Source organism: Convolutriloba macropyga, chromosome 3, assembly GCF_964194025.1.
Source record: "Convolutriloba macropyga chromosome 3, txConMacr16.3, whole genome shotgun sequence".
NCBI classification, from domain to species: Eukaryota; Metazoa; Xenacoelomorpha; order Acoela; family Convolutidae; genus Convolutriloba; species Convolutriloba macropyga.
The window spans coordinates 80,334,756-80,362,076 of record NC_134470.1 but is presented as its reverse complement, the minus strand read 5'-3'; the positions used below and the strand labels follow the sequence as shown (position 1 = coordinate 80,362,076).

The 27,321-nt window shown below is 36.7% G+C and overlaps 2 protein-coding genes across 8 annotated transcripts in view; both read right to left on the bottom strand.

Annotated features, from left to right (window-relative positions):
- Positions 1-4,440, bottom strand: part of LOC142337324 (uncharacterized) — a 40,004-nt gene extending 35,564 nt beyond the window's left edge. Inside the window, exons 1-2 of one of the 7 annotated variants that reach the window (XM_075386525.1) lie at positions 4,323-4,440; positions 3,957-4,178 (exon numbers count right to left, since the gene is read on the bottom strand). In XM_075386525.1, the coding sequence (XP_075242640.1) occupies positions 3,957-4,151 (195 nt within the window). In that variant the 5' untranslated portion in view covers positions 4,152-4,178; positions 4,323-4,440. Of the gene's footprint in view, positions 1-3,956; positions 4,179-4,298 lie in introns of all 7 variants that reach the window. The other 6 variants (XM_075386523.1, XM_075386524.1, XM_075386526.1 and 3 more) reach the window with 6 other exon arrangements.
- Positions 4,441-10,195: 5,755 nt separating this feature from the next.
- LOC142337323 (vesicle transport through interaction with t-SNAREs homolog 1A-like) lies at positions 10,196-20,962 on the bottom strand. The gene is made up of 4 exons (XM_075386522.1): positions 20,770-20,962; positions 19,582-19,795; positions 12,979-13,169; positions 10,196-10,895 (listed from the first exon to the last, which is right to left on the bottom strand). Exons 2-4 carry the CDS (start codon positions 19,758-19,760, stop codon positions 10,564-10,566), a joined length of 702 nt encoding a protein of 233 aa, XP_075242637.1. The 5' UTR covers positions 19,761-19,795; positions 20,770-20,962; the 3' UTR covers positions 10,196-10,563.
- Positions 20,963-27,321: the final 6,359 nt, after the last annotated feature.

Genomic DNA, 27,321 nt, shown 5'->3' with positions numbered 1-27,321 from the left:
TACTGTTAATGCAGACTAAAAACATAATGCTGCCCCGCTGCAACTAAGCAGAAACAAAATTTTTATTTTTTTCTGACAGAAACACTAGTATCAAGTTTATCTGTTGATAAAATTGGAGCAGCGTGCTTAAATGGAAAACATATTTCATGCGACAAAGTTTCCATGAAATGTATCAAGAAGAAGTTTTGTTAATTCCAGACACTTCTAAGAAATCTATAAAAAGCAGAAGGCAGAATGCAAAAAACTGCTGATACACTTTTGCATATTACACCATCGGCGTCAGAAACTTTTCTAAGCTACGATTTACCAATTTCAAAAAATAGAACGGTTGTGTTACTTGAACCAGAAGCGATTTAAAACGTTCTAAACGATCAAAAATTTAATGCAACTATCAAGTATTTCGCATCATAGCCCCTTAGCTTTGTGGTCAAATAACCTATAGCCCCCCAAATCAAGGTAAATATGAAATAATGGGGGCTATAATTTCATTGAGGCTATAATAAAAAAGACCCCAAATTATCATCTTTAAACGAAGCAGATCTTTGAGTTTCACAAAAATAACATAAATCTTTAAGCAAAGAAACAATTTTTACTTTTTTGTGAAATTAATGTTCCTGTTTTATATCGTTGAGTTTTATAAGACGAGATACAGTTTAAAGTAAAGTAAAATGTAGAACACAAGAGCAGTAAAACTCAAGGTTACACGGAAAATTTCAAAAATTCATAGTTATATACCGTCTAATATCTTCGACATTTAAAAGTTTATGCTCTATTAAATCCACAACAAACAAGTCATAGAATGCCTCCGAATATTTTGATAGAGAATTAGTTGCACATTTTAAATGTTTTTCTAAAATTGGCATTCTAATAAAATTTATCAAAACTTGACAGATGTGCACCGAGTAATCTAAATTTGTTTTGGTTAGCATCAATGTTGAATAAATCTCCCCTGTCAACAATTTTAAGTAGCTCTTTATTCGTTAAGTAACTATAGTTTTGTTAAATTACAGAAAATTTGAGCAAAGATTACCTTGAAAATAAACAATTTGGCATTTAAAAAGCTTTGGAAATCAGAAGCTCTACAAAAACTGCAATTGAAAATTATCCGGTCCGCCTTACTTTTATGTAGCTGGTAATAATTTTAAAATTTCTAATGAAACCTTTCAAAAAAAACAATCTGCAGCTTGAATTTAGTATAACACAACCGTGATACTTTTTTCATTGCCCTCAAAAAATAGGCCACAAAATGTGAAGAATTTGTTTAAACGTGATCCAATTTAGACAAACAAATTTATTGTAAAATCATTGGCAGAATGCAAAATCTTTGCAAAACAAATATGCTGTAAAGCGAAATTTGAATCTTTTCCGTTTCCCCTCCCCAAGATTAGTGGCTGCATGATGTTTGCACTCCCCGATGCACGTGCCATATTTTTACTTGACGATTTATTATGTAATGGAACGTTCTCTGCAACGGGGGGAAGCATAACGTACAGGTCGGCACAAACAAAACAGATATCAAAACTGCAAAGTAGCTTCCTTTTTTTCAATTACACTTGTAAAACAAAAAACTTAAGATAAAGCGTTATGTCACCATAAATCTTAAGCTTAACATGACTCGTCAAGATTTTGAGTTAGCATATCACATTTCTCTGTTAAATTTTTTTTGGATCTATTCTGTTTCCCCCCAGTGTTTTTTATGACCCCCAGTTACAAATTATACGATGTTATATAGCATGTTAAAAAGTAAAAATTAGCACGTGCGCCTGGGGGTCATAAAAATTTATGTTCACTAAGCTGGGGGGGGGGCGAAACAGAATAGGTCCGTTTTTTCGAGCTAGCAGTTGTAGAGACCTTTTCAATTGTGACTGATATACAATAGTGGATCAGTATAACTACCACATAAATTAATGCCAGTCAAGTATCGGATCTATTATGTTTCGCCCCCCCCCCCCAGTGTTTTTTATGATCCCAACTAACAAATTATAGGTTGTTATATAGCTCGTCACTATGTAAGACAATAGCACGTGCGCCTGGGGGTCAAAAAAAATTTATGCCTATATAAGTTGGGGGGGGGGGACAAAATAGATCCCAAATAACACTAAATTGGGAGATAAAGATCGGCAGATCTTTTCCGTTTATGCACCCCTCAGATACAGAGCACGTGTCATTATATCAAATCATTATGTAAAAATATGGCACGTGCGTCAGGGGGTTGCAAATAATAAGCATCGACTAATCTTAGGGGGCACAAGCGGAAAATATCCAGATCGGCAATCAGTACGCTCAATAAGCAGTCTTCCGGTGGGATAACACTTTTAAGTTGGACAATGCAACTCAACATTAATAGGTTGAAAAAAAACGAAATCTTTGGGTCTTTCCCATTATAGACCCCCCCCAGCTTACTGGTCAGATAACCTATAGCCCCCCCAATCATGGTAAATTTACCATAATGGGGGGCTATATTTTCATGGGGGGGCTATAATGGGAAAGACCCAAATCTTTACCTTTTATCAACAGTAAAAAAAAAAAACGGATCTATTCTGTTTTGGACCCTGATGTGTTTTTTACGCCCCCAGTTACAAGTTATATGTTGTTATATAGCACGTTACTATGTAAGAAAATAGCACGTGTGCCTGGGGGTTATAAAAAATTTATGCTCACTAAGCTGGGGGGGGGGGGTGGGGGGCAAACAGAATAGATCCTATTTTCCGTGCTCTGATTGGTTGACATTAAACTCACAGTTTGCCGTCAGTGGGTTGCTGCAACGGAGAGGCTAACTGGAGCGCTCCCCACAGTATTTCATTGGTTGTATTCAATTTAAACCAATCAGATTAGGGGTTGTAAAAAATATGAGCCCATTCACTAAGCTGGGGGGCAGAATAGATCCGAAAAAAAAGGTGTCGGTATGTTATCAGTTTTCAAAATTGGATCTTTTCCGTCCCCCCCCCCAGTTACAGAGCACGTGTCATTGCATATTAAATCTTATGTAAAAATATGGCACGTGCGTTGGGGGGGGTGCAAATAATCGTCACGCTTTCAGCGGGGGGGGGAGTGGGACAAACGGAAAAACGGAAATGATCCCTAAAATTTCAAAATCAAAAAATAAAAGGGATCTTTTCCGTTTCTGCCCCCAGTACTTTATGCACCCCCAATTACAGAGCACGTGTCATTACATAGTAATTCATCACGCAAAAATATGGCACGTGCGTCTGAGGGGTGCAAATAATATGCACCCACTAAGTTGGGGGGAACAAACGAAAAAGATCCAGATCGGCAATCAGTACGCTGAATGAACACTCTTTATGTGCTCTGTAGCGTGCTCTATAACTGAGGGGAACGCATCGTACTAGGGGGGGGGGCACAAACGGAAAAGATTCCAGATATGAAATGAGAATCAAAAGTTCTATTTATTAGACATCGGATTTTTGGATCTTTTCCGTTTGCGCCCCCCCCCCCCCCAGTACGTTATGCGCCCCCAGTTATTGAGCAGGTGTCATTATACAGCAAATCATTATGTGTAAATATAGCACACGTATCGGGGGTGCGAATAATATGCGCCCAACAAGGTGGGGGCACAAACGGAAAAGATCCGGATTTTTCGAGGTCATTGTCATTGAAATAATGGAAAATACAGTAGACCTATTGCCTCCCACCCCCTGCTTTCTATGACCCCTAATGTTATCTAACAGATGATGACAATTTATTAAACCAGCGTCCATTCGTGTGGGGCTATATTTTCAATTAATATAATTTCTCTTATAATCCGTTCTCACGTCCTTTCTTGTTCCTCAAGGCTTCATTTTTCTAGCCAAGTATACGTTGAACAAGTAGAGCTTCTTGTCAAGCTATGTCAAGCTTGTCTTATGCACAATTTACATTAGCTTGTACTCTCTCAACCTTCCAACAGGGGTTGCGTTCATAAATGGGGGGGGGGTAATGGGAAAGAACTGGTTGACCTTAACATGAAGTCTGCAGTTGGCTTTCTGCTCTTTCTCTTCTCTGCTCAACACTTCCTCCTTCCTCTTGTACCTCTCCCTCCATTTGCCCCTGCCCACAAACCTCTCGGGGGGAGAGGGTTTGGAAAAGACAAACTTTGGAAAGTCTTTCTCCTTCGCCTCCGAGGGACAACACATGGAGTACATGTAACTCATGATGGTACTGTCTGACGACTTGGAGGTCTTTTCCATTATAGCCCCCACCCCAAATCATATCCCCATTGCTGTATATTTTTTGCCGTAATTGGGTTAGGGGTATAGTAAACCCACTAAGATTGGGAAGGGGTCTATAATGGAAAGGACCCAGACTATCTACACCCAGACTACCTCGCAAAAGTTTGTTTAATTGTTGTATACGTATACAAATAGGTTTAAAATTTGTGAATTGAATTAAAGTATCTTTAAAAACGTAATTTGGCACGTGTATAATGATGTCTTTATTGAATGATCGTCACAAATCACACGCTTTGATTTCTGAGATACCAGCAAGTTGAGAACTCTAAAGTGGTTATAAATAGATCACTTCCTCAACAGTTGTTTACACATCCATCATCAGTATACATCACGCAAGTAAAAAAAAAGTTGGATCTTTTCTGGGGTCTTTCCGCTTGCAGCCACCCCCAATGATGGTAATAATACCATAAAGAGGGGGCTATTTTTTCGTCGAGGAGGGGCGTATAGTTTGAACGAACTCTTGGATCTTGTCCGTTTGTCCGACCCAGCACATTATGCCCCCCCCCCCCGTTACAAAGCACGTGCTATTACATAGTAAATCAAAATGTAAAAACATGGCACGCGTCGTCGGTCTGCACATATAATGCACCTACAAAACTGTGGACAGAAATGGAAAAAATCCAAACTCTTTTCCGTTTACGGTCCTCCAACCCCCAAGTTCACGTGCTCTATTATCTCAAAGACTTATTATGTAATAGCATATGTTCTGAAGGGCTTTAGGTTATCTGACCACTAAGCTGGGGGCTATAATGGGAAATACCTCGGTTTATTTGAGGAGTTGAGTCGCTTGAGCCTCAAATCTCCCTAAAGCCATCTTTCAGGACACAGCACAGCATGTGCTGTCTGGACCAAACATGTAATGTAGTCACTCCATATCATTGTAGCACTGGGATCCCAGCTGCAACACTACCCTGTCATGTTATTTCTGTGACTACTGTCATGTTATTTTTGTGGCTATCACTGCATCTATCGTCTGAAACTTACACAAGAAGACTTTCATTCAAGAAAGACTTTCATTTCAGATGCAAAAGGCGCGCAAGGATCACACAAAGTTTTCTCTTCCACTACTCATCAACTTTCAGTAAACACTGTGTAGCAATCATCTTAAGCAACCTCATATCTCAACCATGCTAAGCCTGCATTCGTTGCATAGCCCCAATTATGATCTCATTACCATGATTAGGGGGTATATAGGTTATCTGACTACTGAGCTGGTGGGGTTATAAAGGGAAGGATTCGGTCTTTAATTGCAGTCTTGCCAAATCACTACTAAATAGTCTAACTTCATCTACAAGTCTCGATTTCACTTTCTTTACTTTGTTGTTGACTTTTGAGTCAGGAAGACTATTTTTTGCTCATTGAAGACATGACTACAAGAGCTCCTTTTATAACAGTGTCCCGCCAACAATCACTTCTGTTTCCTTTTTTCAAGAGCGCTAATTCAATAGTCTGCCTCAACTTGTTAGTCTCATACGCTTGCCTGCGCTGTTGAGCATCGGATTGGTAGGGAATTCCACAAAAAGTTTGTTCCTTGCCATAGTGCCAATACGTTTTTGCACACCCTGTATTCTTAAATAGTAGATTGTTAAATAAAAATTAAGGCACAAGCGCTTGGAAGTCCAAAAATAATGTGCTCCCTTGCAATTATCGCATGCACAAAATTACACATGCGCTATATGAACATTGGGCTGAAAAGGGGCATAATGGGAATAACCTGAAAAATCATGCAGCCTCTAAGCTGGGTTGGAGCACAAACAGAAAAGATTAATATCCACGTGCCAAAGTACGTTAAATACGCATCATTTATAGAACGCTTGCCATTTAAATCAGTTTGATAATATAAATATCAAACAAGTGCTGTTGAGGGAGCAAAAAATATGCAACCATTACGCTGAGAGGAGATAAACGGAAAAGACCAAAAGTTTTCTCATAGGCGTTCAAATGAAACAAGTTTTAAACTTGTTCTCCAGCCCATACAAGAAATATTGTATTGGATTGAAAATATTATTGAATTGAAAGGACAAAATTGTAACATGATAATATAACTGAAATGTTTACCTCAAGGCAAAAATAGTGGTATACTGATATCCATGCAATAGTTTAAATCTGCTTTTTGAGATAAATCGATGGAACTTCTAGAACTGCGTTTTTTAAATTTATTGATACTGCTTATTTTGAAGTACGCCGAGTGCTGACAGTGTGGACGTTGCTGAGAATTCACTATCTCAGATGCGTAAGAAGAAGATGACTTTATATCTCAAAAATAATAACAAAAAAATTTCAAGAAATTATTTCAATTTAATTTTTTTTTCTGAAGGAAACATTTGAACTAAAAGCATAACCGATAGGTAAGGCACTTAAATGTTAAAATATCAAATTTCAAATCACCATGCGTTATTTATTAAAAATGAAATATGATGATCACACCGAGGCTGTTCGTATGTGCTTTGATTCTAGATAAAAATTGAGATTGTAAGAGAAAATAGCAGACGGAACACAGCGATCCACCTGAAGCTAGTCAAACAACAAAGTAGCATCAGTGTAACATTATATTTTATTCGTTACCAATAACGCATGGTGATTTGTAAATTGATGTTTTTACAATGTAAGTTTAACCTAACGGTTATGCTTTTAATTTACATGTTTCCTTCACAAAAAAATTAAATTGAAATAAGAAATTATGGATTTTTTCCGTTTGTGCCCCCAGCTTAGTGGGTGCATATTATTTCCACCCCCAAACGCACGTGCCATATTTTTGTATAATGATTTACTGAGTAATGACACGTGATCTCTAATTTGGGATTGCTTAACATACTGGGGGGGGGGGGGCACAAACGGAAAATATCCGAAATTATTATTTATTTTAGAGATATAAATAGCTCTTCTTAGACTTCGGAGACTCTTTCCAGTGCAAATTCGACACTGTCAGCACTCAGCATATTTCAAAACTAAACAGCATCACTAAAAATTAATTTGTACGTAATTTTAAAACGTAAGTGATTTTCAAGAGTTCAATGAAGATTGAAAAGAGAATTCTGAATTTTAAGGCGAACAAGACTGATGTTATAGAGCGATTGAGAAGAATGAACAATTCTTCAACAAAACAAACGCTTCCTTATTTGAACTTTTCATGAGCAAAAACTTTTGATTCCGAATCAAAGTTTGATAACAAAGAATTGTATTAATCCATTATATATATAAATTTAACCTTGAAAATTTGAACTAATTTTCGTGTTTTTTTTTGTTTTTGCGTAATAACAAGACAAAGCACTATCTCTAAAGTTAAATTGTAATAAAATAAAATTTTTTAATTTTTTTGTTTTTGTTTCTGAGATATAAATTTCTCTTACTCTTGCGCTTCTGAGATAGTTAGTTGTCAGCAACTTCCACACTGTCATCACTCGGCGTACTTCAAAACACGGCAGGTGGTAACAAGCAGCCATTTTGTCACCATTTAGTATACTCTGCGATATCATTAATGTCTGTCTGCTATATGAAGTTGAAGAAGAAAGTTGAGACTGGTTTGTCCTCCCCTTCCACCCACTCATCCCCCGATAGAGAATGACTGTACAGTAGATGATATTTTTTATAACAATCCCTATTTGAGATCTAGACTTACGAAAATACCGTGCTCGACTGAAATTGTCCATGAAATGACCAAAAATGGGCGGTTATGAAAACAGTTTGTATTGACTTTGGCGAGAGCCTCGACTTTTTATAGACCAAGAAAAAGTCAACCTAGACAGTGTATTCACCGGTAAATTTTCTCTAGAAAATGTATTGATAATTAAAAAATATCGCGACCAAGCATTGACTTAAAAAAACTTGTCAGGGTTAAGACAAGTTTATTCATACTTCAATGCATGGTCTTTTTTTAAAAAAATGTGTTTCGTAGTGACTCATTATTGCATATTAGTAACTACCAAAAAAATTTTTAGTGACTTTATTTCTTCAGGTATTCCTTGTTTTGAAAATTTATCATGGTAATCATTTCTAGAAAAAAATGTTTTGAATTTTGTTGCTTGAGTGGTGTTTTGCTCTACTAAACTTTTTCTAATTAGCAAAATGGTTGTGACCAAAATGAAGGATCACTAAGAAAGAGGAATGAAAAACGGATCCATTTACGGCAAACATTTATTCTGAGAGCTCTTTATGATGGAAAGGTATGCTGACATTTATGGCTCTTACTTGACATCAATTTTGAATAAAAATAGAAAAAAATGAAACCTTAAACGACAAACTTTTTTGTGAACTGGAATGAGATATTTTGTCCACATAAATTGTATTTGTTGGCCTGTTTGCTCCCATAAAATCAGCTCCAGTGAAATTCCTACGAAAAAGAAGAGTAGCACTGTTTAAAGTTTACGATTCAATTTTGGTACTTTTAAAGCACCCTCGGCTGCGCGCTATAAACCGGTTTCTCTTTGTGCATCAAACCAACACGCTAAATCATCTACACAAAAAACTGTCTTAAATTATTATCCGTTCAGTTGAAACAGTGAGTGAGGTAAATCACGATTCGAACGTCAAATTCGTGTAAAACGGAAAAGCTAAAAGGAATTGAAAAAAAAACAGTAGGATAGGTCCTGGGACAATTCATAAGAATTTTAACTGAGTAAACAAAAAAAAACTTGACCCAGATTGGACTATGAAAGGGTTGGGAAAACCATTTAGAAAATAATCAGATCAAAACTTAGTAAATATCGATGTCAAAATGCAGTATGTGAACAGCATGAACAACAAACCACTAGAGCGAAAGCAAATTTTTGTTCAAACACCTTTATCTCACTACACCTTTAAGTTAGAGTGAAACGTTTTCAATTTCAAGGGTTCCATCGGTTAAGCAAGGCTAGCTCAACTTCACAGGGAATGGAAGCGCGAAACGTAGAAAATTGAGTTCACGTACAATGGGGTAGGGGTAGCATTCTCCAAATTAATTTGTGGTAGTTCGGCAACTACAGCTAACAGTATACTAAGAGCCTACTAATACTCTAAGAGATCCACAGTGACTTAATCATAAGCAAAACATCTACAATTTTACATTAAAACATGACTGCAACAATTGCTTCAAACTTAGTTCGTGAGCAATTGATCACAAAGTTCACCTTTTTAATCACTGCACCTAATATAAGCTTAATTTGAATCAAGCTGGCTTGCTTATATAATTAAAGTTTACAAAAATACCGCAACTGTAATTAATTATATACACAATTTTTAGCCAAGCTAGCATAATGGTTAACTGTTTAATTCAACTGCCTTTTGGATGTTACTAAAAAAGTATTCGCTCTATTTTTCGAATCTCTGACATTATCTTTTATGGATTCCGATTCCAAATATCTACAAACATACGACCGGCGAGCTGTTGGCTTCGTTAGTAGCTAGGCAGGGTTTGGTAAGGCTAGCTTTAGCTTAATTGAAGGGGCGTAAGTGAGCGCAACGTTGGGGGGTGCACCGGGGGCTAATGGGGTGGCAACAGTGGGGGGGGGGGGGGGGGGGAGGGCTTGGGGATGGGGGGTCAATCTCTAAGAAACGCCCTTCGCACCATACGTATAAGTCTCCAAAACAGATTCTGCGAATCGCATACTTTGAGACTAGTGGGCTGAAAGGCTCTAAGAGAACTTAATGCCCGCCCGCTGGCGCTACCTGATAATTCCGCTTTTGAGGACGAAAAGCCAAATGCGTCAGACGAAAATTGGTCAAGCGAAAAAGCGCATAAACAAAGACCGACAGGACTAATATAATTGCTTCAAACTTCGTTTGAGAGCAATTAATTAAGAAATACAACCCGATGGAAAAAATGTACATGTTTTCTCCCGGCAGAAGTGGAGGATTTCGCCTGTCACTTCAAGGATATTTTCTCATGGTGGTCAATCTGTTGACGTCTCTTAGAGCATAGAATTGTCTATTGCGATTGACTATCAAGTTTGGGTATCGAAATCTCAATCACTCAGCTCTTGGGAAATAGATTAGAGCAGAAATTAAATTTCCGAAAATAAATTTAATAAAATTAAAATTTATTGAACCCTATTTACATCTAAATAAGTTTTGCTTACCGTACGATTACTTCAAATTTTTCCAAACATTCTCTGCAAAATAAAATCTTCGCCTTATCGGGGTATATATATGAAGATTCTTCCAGAGATACATTTGTGGGGACACAAATTCTTAAAATGCAATGCCCGGTGTAAACACAGTTGCTTTAGAGTGAAATCAAAATATACTCTGAGACAAACATAAGTGCTACTTTGAAGTGCAACATAAGTGCAAGTTCTCATTATTAATTCTCCGAAATTAAAATTGGAATTAAATTTGGAACATAAATATGTTTTAATGGTCAAGAGTTAGTCAGTATGACAGTGACCGTAATCGCAACTCCAAACAGAATGAGAACGATGACGACCAGGGCTATTCTGTTCTGAATGACTCGCATCAACATTGCACTCAAAACGCGTGAACTCTTCCCCAAATCCGCATTCATCTGTCTCAGTCTCTCCCGGGATCTCTCGATGGTCTCGCCTTGGTCGTGAAGGTCCCTGAGTATCTCGGCTCCTAGTTCCTCTGTCTCTATTGCCACTTTGTTGCCTGCTTCCAGTCGGCGGGTTCCGCGTTCTATTCGCTCGCTGTTTTTCAGTAAATTCTGTCGCTGTTCTTCCCCTGTGTCAATACCTGGAATAGAGAAGGTAAAAATGCGAAAAATTCAATAGAACATAGCCGGCAGATTGCCGGAATAGCTGCGAAAGAATAGACCTGCGTGCCATATAATAGAAATAGAAACAGATAGATCTAAATTGTAAAAAAATCGACGCCGCTCAAAAAACTAGGCTAAAAAACATTCAGCGATAAATTAGTAAAGCTTGTTGAAATTCATTCCCCAGAAGCCTCTTATTAGAGACCTTTACTGCACAAATGAGTTCCTTTGACCTTAAAAAAATTCAAATTAAACTTAAGTTTTAAAGTGCAAAAGTCATTTTATTGAGTGAGGTAAGTCACGTATGATCAAAATCTAATCACGCAAATAACCTAAAAACTTTCGCTAAAGCTAGTGAGAAATGACGTCACGCTCGCAAATGCCGTTAGTGAGAGGAAGAAGTCATTCAGAAAATTTGACTTTTTCAGCTTTGCTGTGTGACCAAATGTAAAACGAGCGTCAGACGACGAAACAAAAAAACATAGCGGGACAAGTCCTGACGTACAATTCAAAGAATTTTCATTGACTAAACAGAAAACTAGACCTAGAACGGACTATGAATGGATTGGGAAAACAATTTAGAAAAAAATACGATCCAAAAAATCGAAAAAATAGTAAAAAATAAAAGTGAAATTGCCGCATGTGAACAAAAAACCACTAGCGAGAAAGCGAAATTTTGTTCAAACACCATTTTCTCACTCTACGTTAAAATTAGAGCAAAAAAATTTCACGCCGCAAAACCACTCGCTTTTTCGCTCCACTTCCTGTTTCGGCGTGACCAAAATCACTACTTCAATTTGACTTCAAAAATCATGAAAATGTGTGAACAGATCTTCAAAAAAACATAGCAAGACAAGTCCTGACGTACAATTCAAAGAATTTTCATTGACTAAACAGAAAAACTAGACCAAGAATGGACTATGAATGGATTGGGAAAACCGTTTAGAAAAAATCAGATCAAAAAATAAGAAAAAAAAATCAATGTCAAAATGCCGCATTGGAACAAAAAAAACCACTAGCGAGAAATGAAAATTCAATTCAAACAAAAAACTAGGCCTAGAATGAGCTGTGAATGGATTGGGAAAACCGTTTAGAAAAAATCAGATCAAAAAATAAGAAAAAAAAATCAATGTCAAAATGCCGCATTGGAACAAAAAAAACCACTAGCGAGAAATGAAAATTCAATTCAAACAAAAAACTAGGCCTAGAATGAGCTGTGAATGGATTGGGAAAACCATTCAGAAAAAATCCGATCCACAAAATTGAAAAAACAGTAAAAATTAGAGTGAAATTGCCGCATGTGAACAAAAAAACCACTACCGAGAAACCGAATTTTTGTTCAAACACCATTTTCTCACTCTACTTTAAAATTAGAGCGAAAAAAATTCACGCCGCAAAGCCACTTGCTTTTTCGCTCCATTTCCTGTTTCGGTGTGACCAAAATCACTACTCCAATTTGACTTCAAAAATAATGAAAAGGTGTGAACAGATCTTAAAGAAAAGATAGCGCCCCAATACAATTCAAATTCTTTGAATTGTAAAAAAAACCTAGAGCACCGCAATATAGCTACGCTCAGCTTACAGCTCCGCAGCTATAAAAAGGAAACTTTTCAACGCTCCGACACTTGAAATACCTTTAGTAAAATTTGGTTCCATGATTTTCGTCTTCGGTTCTCGGTAATTAATGGAAACACACAGCTCAAATTTGATAAACTTCATTCTACTATTTGAATTATATTAGCTTATTTTGACTATGAAAATTAGTTCCGAGACAGAATTCCAATCAATTGACAATATGGTTTGGTTAAAAGTCTTATCTGAAGACAGAATCCAAAATAAACTCAATTGCAAAGGCCCCAAATTCCCAAACACAATTCTGAAATCTGGAGAACAACCCAATACACTAAAAACTGTCAGCGCTCTTAATGACTGTACACATTTTTATTAAACCATTTACCAAGGCCATTTTTTACATTGAGCAAAAATATTGCCGGTGAAAAATTTTTGATAAAGGATACATAAGTGGTCTTATCAGTTCCCAAACTATAGAACACAGCGTACCTAGCAGTTCGATCCTGTCCTGTTGCAGGGATCTCCTGGGATACTTGACACTGTGGTACTCCTCCTCCAATCTCTTCGCCTCCTGTCTGTAGCTCCTCAACCTGGTCATGTATTTGTTCCTCTCAGATGCATTGTGGTCACGTGACTCTAACTCCATCTGCTCCAAAGTATCTTTCAGGTCCTCGATTAACCTGAAGATACCTAATCACGTGTTACATGCTTCTGGATATAAACCGACTAACGCAGGACAAATTGCTCCGAACAATAGAGGGGCAATTTAAATCAAAGGGGCTGTAGCCTAGATAAATTTCATGGGTGCAAAAACGTCCTACCAAGGAGGGGTTCCAACCCATACTTCCGGCATAAAATTTAAACGGTATACCAGCCGGCTATCAGCACCTTGTAATAGACTATCTTACAATCGCTTTTGATTTTTGCCACAGACTTAAGTTCTGAATAACAGAAATTTAGGTCACGCAAAACAAGTATGAAAGTCACCCAAGAAGTGAAATTGAAAGAATATTCTAGAACAAAACGGTCGGGCGAAATTTTAAATAAAAAGACAATCACGTTTACAATAAATGCCTCAAACTTCGTCTGAGAGCAATTAATAAGTAAAGTATCAATTTAACAGTTATACAAGCAGGCACACAAAACCATAACAAGAAAATCGTTTACAAGAATAGAAGATTTAAAAGAAGTACTTAAAAAAAGTATTGCACTTTTCTTTTGCTCTTTCTACACCAACTTTCAGGACAATGGCGTTTGTGACTTGCTTGTTATTGCTATACCGCATGCTTAATGGACGCAAAACAAATCTGCATATTAGGAGCTTAAAATGATGGTAAATCGCGTCTCAAAACGCATTTATTACGATAGGTTGCATGATTAGGGACCCCTAAAACATCTTACATTAGAAGCGCTGTTGACAATTGTGCTCAATTGCGACTGATAATTACTATAGAAGAGGAAGATTAAACAATACGACTAAAAATGCTCAAAACTTAGTTTCATATCAACTTTACGGATAATGGTAATAGAACAGTACTTCAAACTTCAGATTAGCAGTCCTCCATCTTAAGGATTGCGCTATAAACACTACAAACTACCGTTTCTCACAATCATTTTTATCTCGTTAATAAACAAATTTCAGATTGAGAGCATTTGAGATCACGCAAAAATCAAAAAGTAAAGCGTGAAGAACTTAATTGAAAGCTAAGAGTGTTCTAGAACTGCACAGAATCTGTACCGCTAAAACTTTGCAGAAAAAAAAACAAACGTTTCCAATAAGAACTTCAAACTTAGTTCTGGAGCAATTAAAAAACACGTACACAGGTCAGTAATTCTTCCCTCTGTGCGAGCGTACTTTCGAGCCACTTAGCCTCGTGGTAACTGCAACTGACCAACACTCTATTGTCTCAGGTTCGGTTCCCTGCCATCTACTTTGAGCCTTTTAGGTCATTGACCTCTCGATATGTTTGCTTAACCATGCTGCTCAAGGCGGCTCTTAAACATGCGCTTCGAGAAGCCCCTCAGACATGCAAAAATTTTGTCGAACTTTAGAGCTCACGCGTTTAATATATAGAAGGATTACCATTTTTAATCACCCAAACACACACAGGAACATAAATCGAATCGCATCGCAAGAATTGCTCTCGAACAATAGACGGCATGGTGTTAATTAGAAATTTTCATTGGTACATAAGGGAAGGTACCCGAGACGGGTTTGAACCCTCGACCGTCAGAATAGCAGTCCTCCATCTTACCAACTGAGCTATAACCATCACATACAAAGGTTTCTCACAATCGCTTTTATGGTATCGGTAAACAAAATTCAGATTGAGATCATTTGAGATCACGCAAAAATCAAGGGTAAAGCGTGAAAAAATTAGTTGAAAGATAAGATTGTTCTAGAATAGCGCAGAATCTGTACAGCTAAAACTTTGCAGAATAACACACGTTTACAATAGGAACTTCAAACTTAGTTCGAAAGCAATTAAAAACACATATTACTCAGGACAGTAAATATTTCTTCTGGGCGAGCATACTTTCAAGCCCTCTTAGCCTCGTGATAACTGCAACTGACTAACAGTCTACTGTCCCAGGTTCGGTTCTCATCCATCTACTTTGAGCCTTTTCGGTCTTTGACCTCTCTCGAAATGCGCTTCGAGAGGCCCCTTAAACATGCAAAAATTTTGTCCAATTTTAGAGCTCACGCGTTTAATATATAGGAGGATTACAAGATCGGTTAATGAGTATCTCGCAAAACAATCGACCCGGAACAATCAACTCGTACAGGAAATTTCAAAGCAGCAAAACGCTTCTGAAAGAGTTAAGTATAGCCTAACAAAGATTCTCGTAATATTTACAGTGCAATGTTTCGCACTTTCGAAACCAATTCCAAAATTTTACTTTTGAACAATAAATCTGCTTTGAAATTTCACCCTCAGAAAATTACATCTTTTTTGAAGAGCGCAAATCGTGTTCATAAGCAACATTAAATACGTACACACATAGGATGCTAAACAGAATGTGAGCTGATAAATCCAATCAGTGAGAGTACAAACGAAAGATGATCAAAAATCTCATTGCACAGTCAAACCGACTCAAATACGACAGCTCTATCCAGTTGGGACATAAAGCTCTCACTACCATAAGACAGTGGTAGCCAACTGGCACGAAAAGGACATTACTGGCCAGAATACCTGTAACTGGCTCCTTCACTGATCTTAAAGACGAACAAGAGTGATCACTCACGACACAATACACCCCCTTACTTTACGAAATTTACAAGAATCACGGATTTCTAACTGCAATGAACAACCCTAGTAAAAACTCTCATCACCTGATTGATACAGCAGAATGAAATCTATTATGCGAATTCTCTACCAATCACAGAAACATAGCTGGCAGATGGCCAGAAAATAGCCGCAATAGCTTTGTAGATCTGCAGTCTCAAAAAAAAAAACAGTAAAAAAGACAGACCAAAAAATTCGTCTTTTCATTGAAGGCTGATAAGTTATATTTTGATTTAAAATCTGCATAAGTTTTTGCTGCCTCTATTAGCTGCTCTGATAACCTTCATTTAGAGTGACACACACCCATTTGACCTTATCTTTTTTCAAAGTGAGGAAGTCATTTTTGAGAGTGAGGTAAGTCAAGTGTGACCAAAAATTTAATCACGCGAATGAACAAAAAAACTCGCTCCACTAAGAACGAAAAATGACGTCACACACTCAGTTCAGTTGAAATTGCATGAAAGAAAGAACAAAAAGCAGATTTGAAGTGGTTGTGACGTCATATGGTCGTAACAAAAATCTTGACAAAATAAAAAAAAACATAGCAGGACAAGTCCTGACGTATAATTCAAAAAATTTTGATTGACTAAACAAAGAAACTAGACCTAGAACGGACTATGAATAAATTGGGAAAACCATTTCTAAAAAAATCAGATCAAAAATTTAAAAAATAGACAAAAAACAATGTCAAAATGCCACATGTGGACAAAAAACCACTAGCGAAAAATGAAAATTTGGTTGAAACAAAAAACTAGGACTATAATGAAATATGAATGGACTTGTAAAACCATTTAGAAAAAATCCGATCCAAAAAATCGAAAAAAACAGTAAAAATCATAGTGAAATTGCCGCATGTGAACAAAAAACCAGTAGCGAGAAAGAGAATTTTTGTTCAAACACCGTTTTCTCACTCTACTTTAAACTTAGAGCGAAAAAATTTCACGCCGCAAAACCACTCGCTTTTTCGCTCCACTTCCTGTTTCGGCGTGACCAAAATCACTACTCCAATTTGACTTCAAAAATCATGAAAATGTGTGAAAAAAGACAGCGCCCCAATACAATTCAAATTCTTTGAATTGTAAAAAACCAAGAGAAGGCTAATAATAGCCCCAGCTATCGCTGTGCGGCTATTAATAAGGAGAATATTCTCTTTGAATAAAACATGAGACTTTTAGAGTCAGTCTTCTGGATTTACACACAATGCCCAAATCACTGACTCCGGAGTTTATATACTTATCGCTGTTATAATTGAAGTTCTCTTTTAGTTTTTTCCTGAGTCAGTCAGTCCATTAGAGTTAGGTAAGTCTACTTCGCGCGCAGATATAAGTAGCTCTAGCCCTATAAACCTTAAGGAAATAAAGAAAGCCCAACTAGGGTCTGCTAATATACATCAACATACATCAGCTGCTTCAACATCAACATACATCGGTTGCTTTAAACCAATAATCAGTCACGCCCTCAGACCCCCACTGTCTTAAAAAGTTGCCTTATGGTCAAAGTAAAAAGCCACATTTATATTAATAGCGGATATTATCTTCAAAACCCTGCCAAAAACTAAATAACGGAGAAGAGCGAAAAACGGATTGATGAAATGCAAATTGCCAGGTCCCAAAGGAAGACGTACAAAAATGTGCAGAGGAAAATGAGCATATTTCGATATCTGCTCTCCAAATAGACACTGAGAACAGCAAAGATTTTTGATACTAAATAGATTTTTGCATAATTTCACAGTAGTTTACAACAAAGTCCGAAGCAGTGTATTGAAAATAATTTTTGTTAAACTTAGCTGACTATGGTGTCGGACAACTTAATCTCAAACCACCAGCCATGTGGCATAAAATGAAAAAAAAAACAAAAACTGCTTCAGCAGAGCGGGCATTCACTAAGGGATTTCGAATGATTCTTATAAGATTTAATTTTACAAGATAAAAAAAATTCGATTCAGTTTACAATCAAGATTAGCTTGCAATCTACTGTCAATAAAATTAAGAAGTTTTAAATTCTGGATGAGATCCCTGAAGTCACCGAGACAGCTGGTAGTTGTACCGAAAAACCAGCATGTATATAACTGCAACTGATACAGCTCTCCATAAATAATTAAAATGGTCTAAATCCAACACTTCACCGAATATTTACAGCAGATTTAAAACGTAACCAAATATGGTCGCTGAAAGTTCAATCAAACTACAAGATGCGGTCAATTGTGCCTTAATTTAGCCGAGTAGGAGGTATAATGACACCAGAGGGCTCACAATGAGGGCATTAAAAATTATTAGATACCCCTCCCAAGATTAAAAACAGGAACCAATTTGGACTCAATTTCGATGACTTTGGAATTAAAGTGAAGCTAATAAAGTTAGCAGCTTAATTTAGAATTTGGAGCAATTTAGATCGCGCAAAATCTAGAAATGATGTGCGGTAAAAGTCACTCAAAATGTCAATAAGTGGTCGGTCAAAAAAATCGATCAACCGAGAAATCCCATTTAAAAAGACCAACAAGACTAACATTTCCGACACAAACTTCTTTTGAGATCAATTAGAAATTAATGTTAATTGACTCAGAACAATAATTGAAACAGCTAAAGAATCGGAGGTGCAAAACCTTCACAGAGCAAAATTGGACAAATGTTTTAAACTTAAACATTACTAACATAAATTTCCTGAACAAAATATAGCAGAATAGATCCCCCAAAATCACTTTCATATCAAATGTGAAAATAATAAATTTTAATCTCAGTCGGACTTTCGGTTGTTATATGCACATCAAACTAGTCGGTATAACCATGTTTTTTTCCGGAAAAAATTAAACGTATACCGACGAACGTCGTCATTGCCCCCCCTGCTGGAAAGTATGGTTTGGCATTAATGCCATTAAAGAAGAATTTTTGCTTTGTTCATTGAAAAAACAAACCGACCGAGGTCGAACAAATTGCTCTCGAATGACAGTCAGGGGAATTTTTACACAAAGCAGTTAATGCTTCCATCTCTAGCCAAGATAATTTATGGGTGCAAAAAAATTCGGGAGTAGAATTCGGAAGCATTAACATTTCGGCTATCAGTATCTTTTGCCTGCCTATCTTTCAATCGCTTTTGTTTTAAATTGGCTACCAGAATCTTGTGCTTGCTAATCTTTCCATCTTTTTGTTGTAAAAAAAGCAGAAAAGCGGTCAAGCAAAAATTTTGAATAAAAGACACAATTGAAAAACAATCGAAAGCTACAAATAATTGCAAGACGATTTTGAAACTTATGGGATTCTTTTGTGAAGTTAACAATGGGCAAAACAATTTTTCTCCCAAAGAAAAATCGAAGAAAACTGCTATTATCTATCTTATCATATTGATACAATGTTTGAAGTCCTATAGAACTGTTTTCGAAGGCGTAAAAGAGAAGGAAAAGGACTGAATTTAATAAGGAAGTTTTAGCAGTTTTAATCTACGAAAAAATGAAAATGAATGTTTTCCTCAAATGATAGGGTTCGCCCAGATATCGATACTTAAAATTGGCGAATCAAAAAAGTAAGCATGATTTATAGCTTTCATCGTCTATTTCATGGGTGGTAGCCCCGAAAATAGCCCCAAAGAAACATGTCGGTAAAATCACAGGCCAAAAATAAACCAATGAGTTCTTGACTTTTAATCGTATAAAATGTACAATTGGGTTACCTAACCGTGATTTTAGTTTAAAACACTGTATGCTCGTCGAACCTCTTAGAAGCAACAGCCTGGCTTCGTTTCAGATACCATGCCCTATAACATGGAACCAATTCTTGTGATGGTGATGATTTTTAGAAGACAAACAACTGACCTCTGGATGTTGTCCAAGGACTGTTGTCTCTCGCTCTCAGTGAGTGATACGATTTTACTGATACTGTAAGTGATTTCGGCAGAGGCAGAGGCCACCTGCTGTTCGTATGACTCGAACAGGTTGGCCCCATTCGCAGGTGCAGCTGAGGGCAGAATTGTGTACCCTCCCCGGGAAGACATTGGCAAATATTGTTCGATGAAAATTGATACTGAATCTGCAAAAAAACCCTGCATGTTTAATTTTTCTTCTTGATAAATAAATTATACTTGTTAAACAAAACATTTTAAATGAAATCTTTTCTGAGATAAAAACTAACAACTTCGTCAGTTTAGGCTCACTGAAATTTATATGAAGCCTCGAAAAGCGAATTTTAGCAGTACTTTTAAAAAAGCAAAAAGCAGGTAGAATAACATTCTTTTGATATTAAGTTCTAAGATTTAGTCCTGGAGAAAAGTATTGGAGATAAGTTTTTATTGAATAATACGTTTGATAGAACACAGTAATCACTATTTAGAGTAATCAAATGCTTGCTAATGCTTGTATCCCATTTAACCATTTATACAAATTAAAGTTTTCTCTTGTTCTTCTTGTAAAATCTTTTCTGCCCCCCCCCCCCCCGGTTATTGGGCATATATATATATTTTACGCCTCCAGGCGCATATGCTATTTTTACATAGCTACATCTTTATTGTGTACAATTTTACAAAATTCGACACGATTTGTATCTGGGTGGCATAAAGAACACTGGGGGGGGGGGGGGGGGCAGCATAGATTTAGTCTTGGAAAAAAATATTGTTTGGCATTAACGCTATTAACGAAAAATTCTCGCTTTGTTTATTGAAAAATAAGATTGATAGAGCCCAGTTATCACTATTTCGAGAAATCAAATCATTTTTGTTCATATTTTAAGAACAAGGTTATCTCTGCTGCTGCTTGTATTCCTTTTAACATTTAACAACCATTTATAAAAATGAAGGCGTTTTCTTGTTCTTGTAAAATCTAATCTACCCCCCCCCCCCCCCCCACCAGGTTATTGGGCATATATCTTTTACGCGCTAATTTAACATAGTAACTTGGGACATAAAAAACACTAGAGGGCAAAAACTGAATAGATCAAATGATTGATGCAGAGCAAAACTGTTTAGATTGTTGATTTTTGCCAGAAGGCGAGATATTGACATTTCTAACCCTCTCAGCGATATTGTATATTTCAACAATCGGCAAACAACTGAACCGTTTGTCGTTCAGACACTGTCAACTGCCTCCAATGAAAATCACAGATCTTTATCACTTATTCGCAACTTCAATCAGAGTTGAATGCATAAACCCCTGCTGTCATTGTTAACATTATGCATGATAATCTGGAAGACAAAAGACATCAATTTAATCCCCTATCTGCCCCATGCCAAAGGCATGTAACCGATCCCTCTAATGGTTTTCTCATTACTTAGAAAGCCCTAGCTTGACTTGCTCATTAGTTTTGTGTTGTTCTAATGTATCAACGGGAAAGGGAGCAACAAAAAATTCCTTCCTTCTTTGTTTCACGCTTCCTGTTGATTATCCTAGTCTTTTGTGGGTATATAAACCGGTTATAGTACATATATGCTCTTTTGCTGCCGTACTCTAGTCCATTGCTATACCTTGATAACTTATAGCTATAGTGAAAAAGTATAAAAAAGCAAAAGTATATATATATATATATATCAGCGGATTAATGAGCATATCACTGTTTGTTTTCACGCCATTACAGGGAACTAAAAACATCTTCAAAATAAAATCATTGTTAGATCAAAAAGAACTATCTGCTAATTAATGATCACGTGGATCATTAACAAAGATATATTGCGAAAAATTTTACGTGCCACAATGGCTGTAAACATTACCCCCCCCCCCCCTCCCGCGCGTGGTTAAAATATGACCATCTATAATAATTTTTTAAATACAATTTTTAATGGCTAGCCCAATCCATTTATTAGGCTGACAAACCATAATCAGCGCATAAATACGCACAAGTTCGTTCGCACATGCTAATTGAAACGAAAAATTGGTTCCCGTGAAAAAGGAAAAAAATTGCTAAGAATCTTTAATTTAGTTCAGGCAAATCCCTATTCTCAAAAGGATCTATTTGAAAGAGAAAAGCAATGGTGACATAATTAATTTGCCAAAATAAATATTTAGAAACATTTAGCATCGACAATTCATCAGTAATGAAAATTCAACTGAGACACTGAAGATAAGACAAGTTTCGACACTTGATTGTAGGTCACTATATGAAGGTTGGTACCATGAACTGCTATTAATATTCAAGCTATTATTAATTCTCGTCACCTATTCGTCATCTATCTATCTATTACCTATCTAAAAATTTTACACAGTATCATCTCTCTTCACTCAATTACTGCTTGTAATAGAAGAGGCATAGAACAGGATAAGAAGAAGAGAGGGAGATAGACAGCGAACACTAATAAATAAATAAAAATAACAGATGAGAGGAATAGAATCAGATCATAATCTTAAAATGTGACCAGGCTTGTTAGAGATACTAGTTTCTGGGTCATTCCCATTATAGCCCTCTATTATGGTATATTTACGGAACTTGAGGTGTGAATTACACGTTATATGACCGCTAAGCTGGGTTGGGGGGATTCTATAACGGGTGACCCTTGTTTTAATCAAGGAGAGAACAAAATTGTTGCTATTTCCCATTTAAATACCCGGGAAATTATAGTCCCGATTCTGGTAAGTGAGGAATGTATCGATAGATTCTAGCCCCATTAGGCGGAAGACATGTAATGTGAAGCAGCCGTTCATTTCACAAAGTGAATTCCAGATTATTACTTCTGTTTGTTCAACAATGGTTTCGGATCTCTTTATAAAAAACTCGTTTATTTCTCAAATTCAATGAATCTCAAAGTTCTAAAAAACAAATTTTGATTTTGCGACTTTCTATCAGGATAACATCAAAATCGGGCAGCAAAATCAACTTTTCGTGTGACAAAAAATATCTTGCAAATAAGGATCAAAGAAGATCTTAAATAACCACGTTTATTTCTTTGTGAATATCTACCCAACAAATATTAAATTTTATCCAACCGATAGTATGGAACACATTTAACTTCAAAAAATTGTCCGTGAATTTAATTGAAGCCAGCGACATTGTGCCATCTGAGCTAAGCTTGCAAAAATGATTAAAACTAAATTAAACCTAGTATTACGTAGGATCATATATCTAAAATGGCCAGACAAAAGCAGATCCATTATCGCACCAGCCAGCTTGTCAATAGACATCTGCAACAAATCAGAAGCAGCAATTTCATAATTAAAAAACTGAGAAAATCAGAACAGCTGGAAAATCGGAGGATTTAAAAGACTTGGGAAATAACACAGGTCAGTTGAAAACAAAACTGGCATACCAACAGTGGGAATTGTAATTATTCTTCAGCAGTAAATTCTTCCTTGTGTCCTGTTGATGTCAACTACAAAACAAAAACACCATTTGCACTTCAAAAAAACTTGTGGGACAAGACAATTCTGAGGCATACATCTTTGGAAGGCTATCACCCCACAAACCCATTCGTACTCTTCAACGACAAAACAATCGACCGAAAAGTAAATCAAAACCTTGCAGAGAAAAACAAAAAAGACCAACCGAACAGCTTCAACTGTAAACTCTGTGACATAGCTAAATTGGAGAAGCGGGCAAACTGCTCCTTCCACATCAACAAACTGGCTAAAAACGAAAGATGTCAGACCGAAGTCCGGCTCACGTACATCTGAAAAGATTATCATGACTACCGAACAAAAATTGGTCGGAATTGAGGGACCATTGAGAGAAAGCAATGCCGTATCTAAAACTCCTGAAGCAAATCATCAGCGTGCACGATACCTTCACTTACACTTAGCCGGTAATGCACTCAACTATTACCTCCGACCCAAAGAAAGCACAAGAAACGACCCAGACGATTCTCTCGAAAAACTACGCAACCGATGTGCGGGAGCAGACCAAAGAAGAAACTTTAAACTCCACTTGCAATCCAGAACGTTTGATCCGGTGAAAGAGCAACCAGACGATTTCCCCACAGACCTCGCAATTGTCGACGACCACGGGGCTCATATAGACCGCACTGATGAACGAGACGAATAAGAGAACAATTCATTCAAGGAATGCCTTTAAGTGTTGCTGAAGGAAAATGACAAAACAGAAAACGAACTTTGCGCAATCATCAAAAGACGGTTTCGAATTCTATCACTTTAGAATCCAAGTTGAGCCTCAAATTAACACAACACTTAACGGCCGACCAGCGTACATTACAGAGTACAATATTGCCTTATGGTAGAACGTGAAGCAATATTTGGTAATAATATTCAACAGGACAATGTTGTCAACAATATTTATTCAATTTTTCTTACACACCTAACACTTAATGAAACAGCGGCCGTCTGGCAACAAATTCAACATTGCATACAATCGGGAAACAACTATACAAACGTGAGCTCTTACCTTAACTCTGAAGGAAAATCAGTTGCAGTAGAACCATAGCAAACAACAATTTCCAAAAGTCCCGAAAGCCCTGACCCCATCTCAGACGACGAACCTGCTGAATTGAATTATATTCCTATTTCTCCATCACCAATACAATTTTCAGAGGATTCTATGTAATTTCTTTTAACATCCCAAACACTTGTATGCAAACTCTTTCCAAATATTTCTAAATTACGTCTTATTCACCAACGCCAACATTTAGAACAATTGACCAATGAGATGAAACAATCCCTTATATTTCACCAATTCTAACAAAATTCCCACTTTATGCTAATTTTCTTAGTAATATTGATATTAAACTTGCACTATTCTCAGAATGCTTTATTTTCCCCTGCAACACCCTCTGTTTTTGGACCCAACTTATTGACGGCTTACAGCAACATGAAATTGTTTTAGAACCCAACCATTCTCATTATATCACACTTTTGAGCTTCTAACAAAACACCAAAGTAAAATTCTTAGAAGGCGAACGTGACGTCTTTGACGTTTTGAAACCTTAATTATTATTTCTTTCATAAATCCACATCTCAAAATGTACCACCTCACCTAGTCTCCTTTCCTAACAATCATGCCTAGAAGCATTTGGGACCAAATCGACAACTACGTCAGCCCAGAAGACACCACACCAAAATTAAATATAAACCACAACATCAACGTTTGCGTGAAAGTTGGAATCCAGTACACGGAATGTTTTTTCATACAAAATGGAACCATTGTGATCTGAGCACAATCCCAGACAGGCCATTTCACGAATAAAATGTTTTTGTACACAACTTGGGAATATTACCTTTAAGTATACCATTTCAGTACATCATCCCAAGGTCCTGAATTAACCCACAAATGACCATTGACGACCAAATTGAGTATGGCGCGTTTGGTATCCGTTTAATATCTTAAATTTGCATGGTTTGTTTTCTATCCAAAATAAATTTTTCAATCTCACTATTTGACTCATGAGTCACAATTGAATCGATGAAATTTTTCTACTAACGCCCACCTAATCACAAGCAACGCCCATTTTCTGATCTTTAATTGCAGACCAATTTCAAATTACCTTTTTCTCTTATACTAAAATTACTCGTGAGTCAGAACTCATGAGCGCATTGAGCATGCACCCACAACACATCAAACTATTATCACTGAAACAATTCCCAGCCATTATCAACAAAACTTAACTCTTAACATCATCACCTCAAAGGGCAAGCAGCTAAAAGTCAAAAACCATAGCTTCTCACAATTGCACAACACCGACTTCAGAAACTAACAACCTTTTTTTCCCGAAATAACATCAAACTAATGTTGACGTGACCCTTACCTACTACCCAACAAAAAATACAAAAGCATCAATTCAACATTCGTTTAAAGGGCACAACACCGAAACAATCAAGATATCATAAAAACATTTTAAAACAGCTGGCAAAAATTTCCAACCCTAATCGAGACAAAACATAAATGTTGAAGAACTCACTTATTCTATTGAAGGATCCTTCGGAGGAAGGAATGAATACACAATATTGTCGTCGCTGTCATTCAACTCGGTGGTTTTCTCTCGTTTCTTACCCCACCTTCTTAGAATACCTCATTCTTTATCATTTGAAATTTATAGCACTAATGACAAAACTTTGCACATGCTCAGTCACATCACTAGCACCACCAGTTGATAATTCCCGTTCCTTAGCCCAAAATATTTCGGCCTTTTTATTTTTATCCGACAACAATTTTTTTTACCAATCCTTAACGCATATCATAAGCAAACAATCCCAAAGTCCGAACCCGGAACCCTCCTATTAAGCTTTCTTGTAATCCCACAATTTCTTTATTATATATTGCTAATGGCAACTTCGACCAACCATCCTCTCCGACCAGAACTCCTCTCTTTTACGTTTAACTTATTCTTTAATGAGTCAAATGTTAATACCACGCACACCCGTCCAGTCTCTACTTCTTTCCATCCGAGACTCATTAATTTCTCCGATCGTAATACTCGCGTCGTAAGTCGTTTATTTCATTTAGCAAACCTCGCCTGCCGCGTGTTGTTCTAAACACAATAATATTTTTTATGAAAGCCCCGGTAATTACTTCATTATTTATACACGCTCACTTTGGATTCCTTGCCTCTCCAAATAAAGAGTACTAAAACTCAAATTAGATACGAAGTCTCCTATAAAGACCATAAACAGTATGCTCTTGAGACAATTTGCATGCTGGCAAAATTTCCGTTGGCCTCTTTCGGGTAAAACTTAGGAACCTATGCTGCCCAATTTTCCATTGTTATAAATTTGCTTATTTTGCTCATGTCATTATTGAGTGAAACTTAGGGGGATATGCTGCCTAATTTTCGTTTTTGTCCAAATTGTCTCTTGAATAAAGCTGAGAAACATATTCTTTCCATTTTTCAATTTCGACAAAACTTGCTCACGCTTTCCTCCGCAATCTTTATCTTTTCTCTTTTGTGTCAAACAGAGACCTATGTTGCCCAAATTTTAACTCTCAACAATTGAATGTAAGTTTAACTAACTACAATATTGTTTAGCTGCGCATTTTTCATTCGATTCCTCTCCAAACTGTTTGAAACTATTTCATAGAAAAGATGAATATTTATTTTAACACCAGGCAGGTATGTTTGCTGTAACAGTCAACACCGACTGAGACGAATGAATGAATGATTAGAAGTAGAAAAATAAACATAAATAGAGTAAACAAAATAGCAACTAAGATATGTGAGAGGTCACACAAACAATTTAAATTGCACGATGACACTCAAATAAGAACAAATGAAACTGAAGAAAGAAATGATGAGAGCAATTTGTAAATCAGTCAAAAAGGTGTGAAACTGCAATTTTTGAAGAAATTATCGAAACTTGGAGGATAATTAAGCATCCACTACTTGAGCTTTGAATTGAGTAAGAAATTGATTGAATTGGAAATTAGGTCAAACTTAAGCCATGAACATTGATGAAAGACGTCACTTTGACAATGACACAGAAAAAAATTAACGGAACTATCTTGCAGTAAAATAGGGGGCACGTAAAACACAAAGCTACAAAATTGTAAAAAACGTAAATTTGTTCTGTAAGTACAACCTTTATAGATTGACCCATTAGTTTATAAAAAGTGATCGGAATTAATCATTAGGTACTGGATAGGTCATCGCAAAATGAAGTTTTTGTCATGGGAATCAAATCTTAATTGGTAGG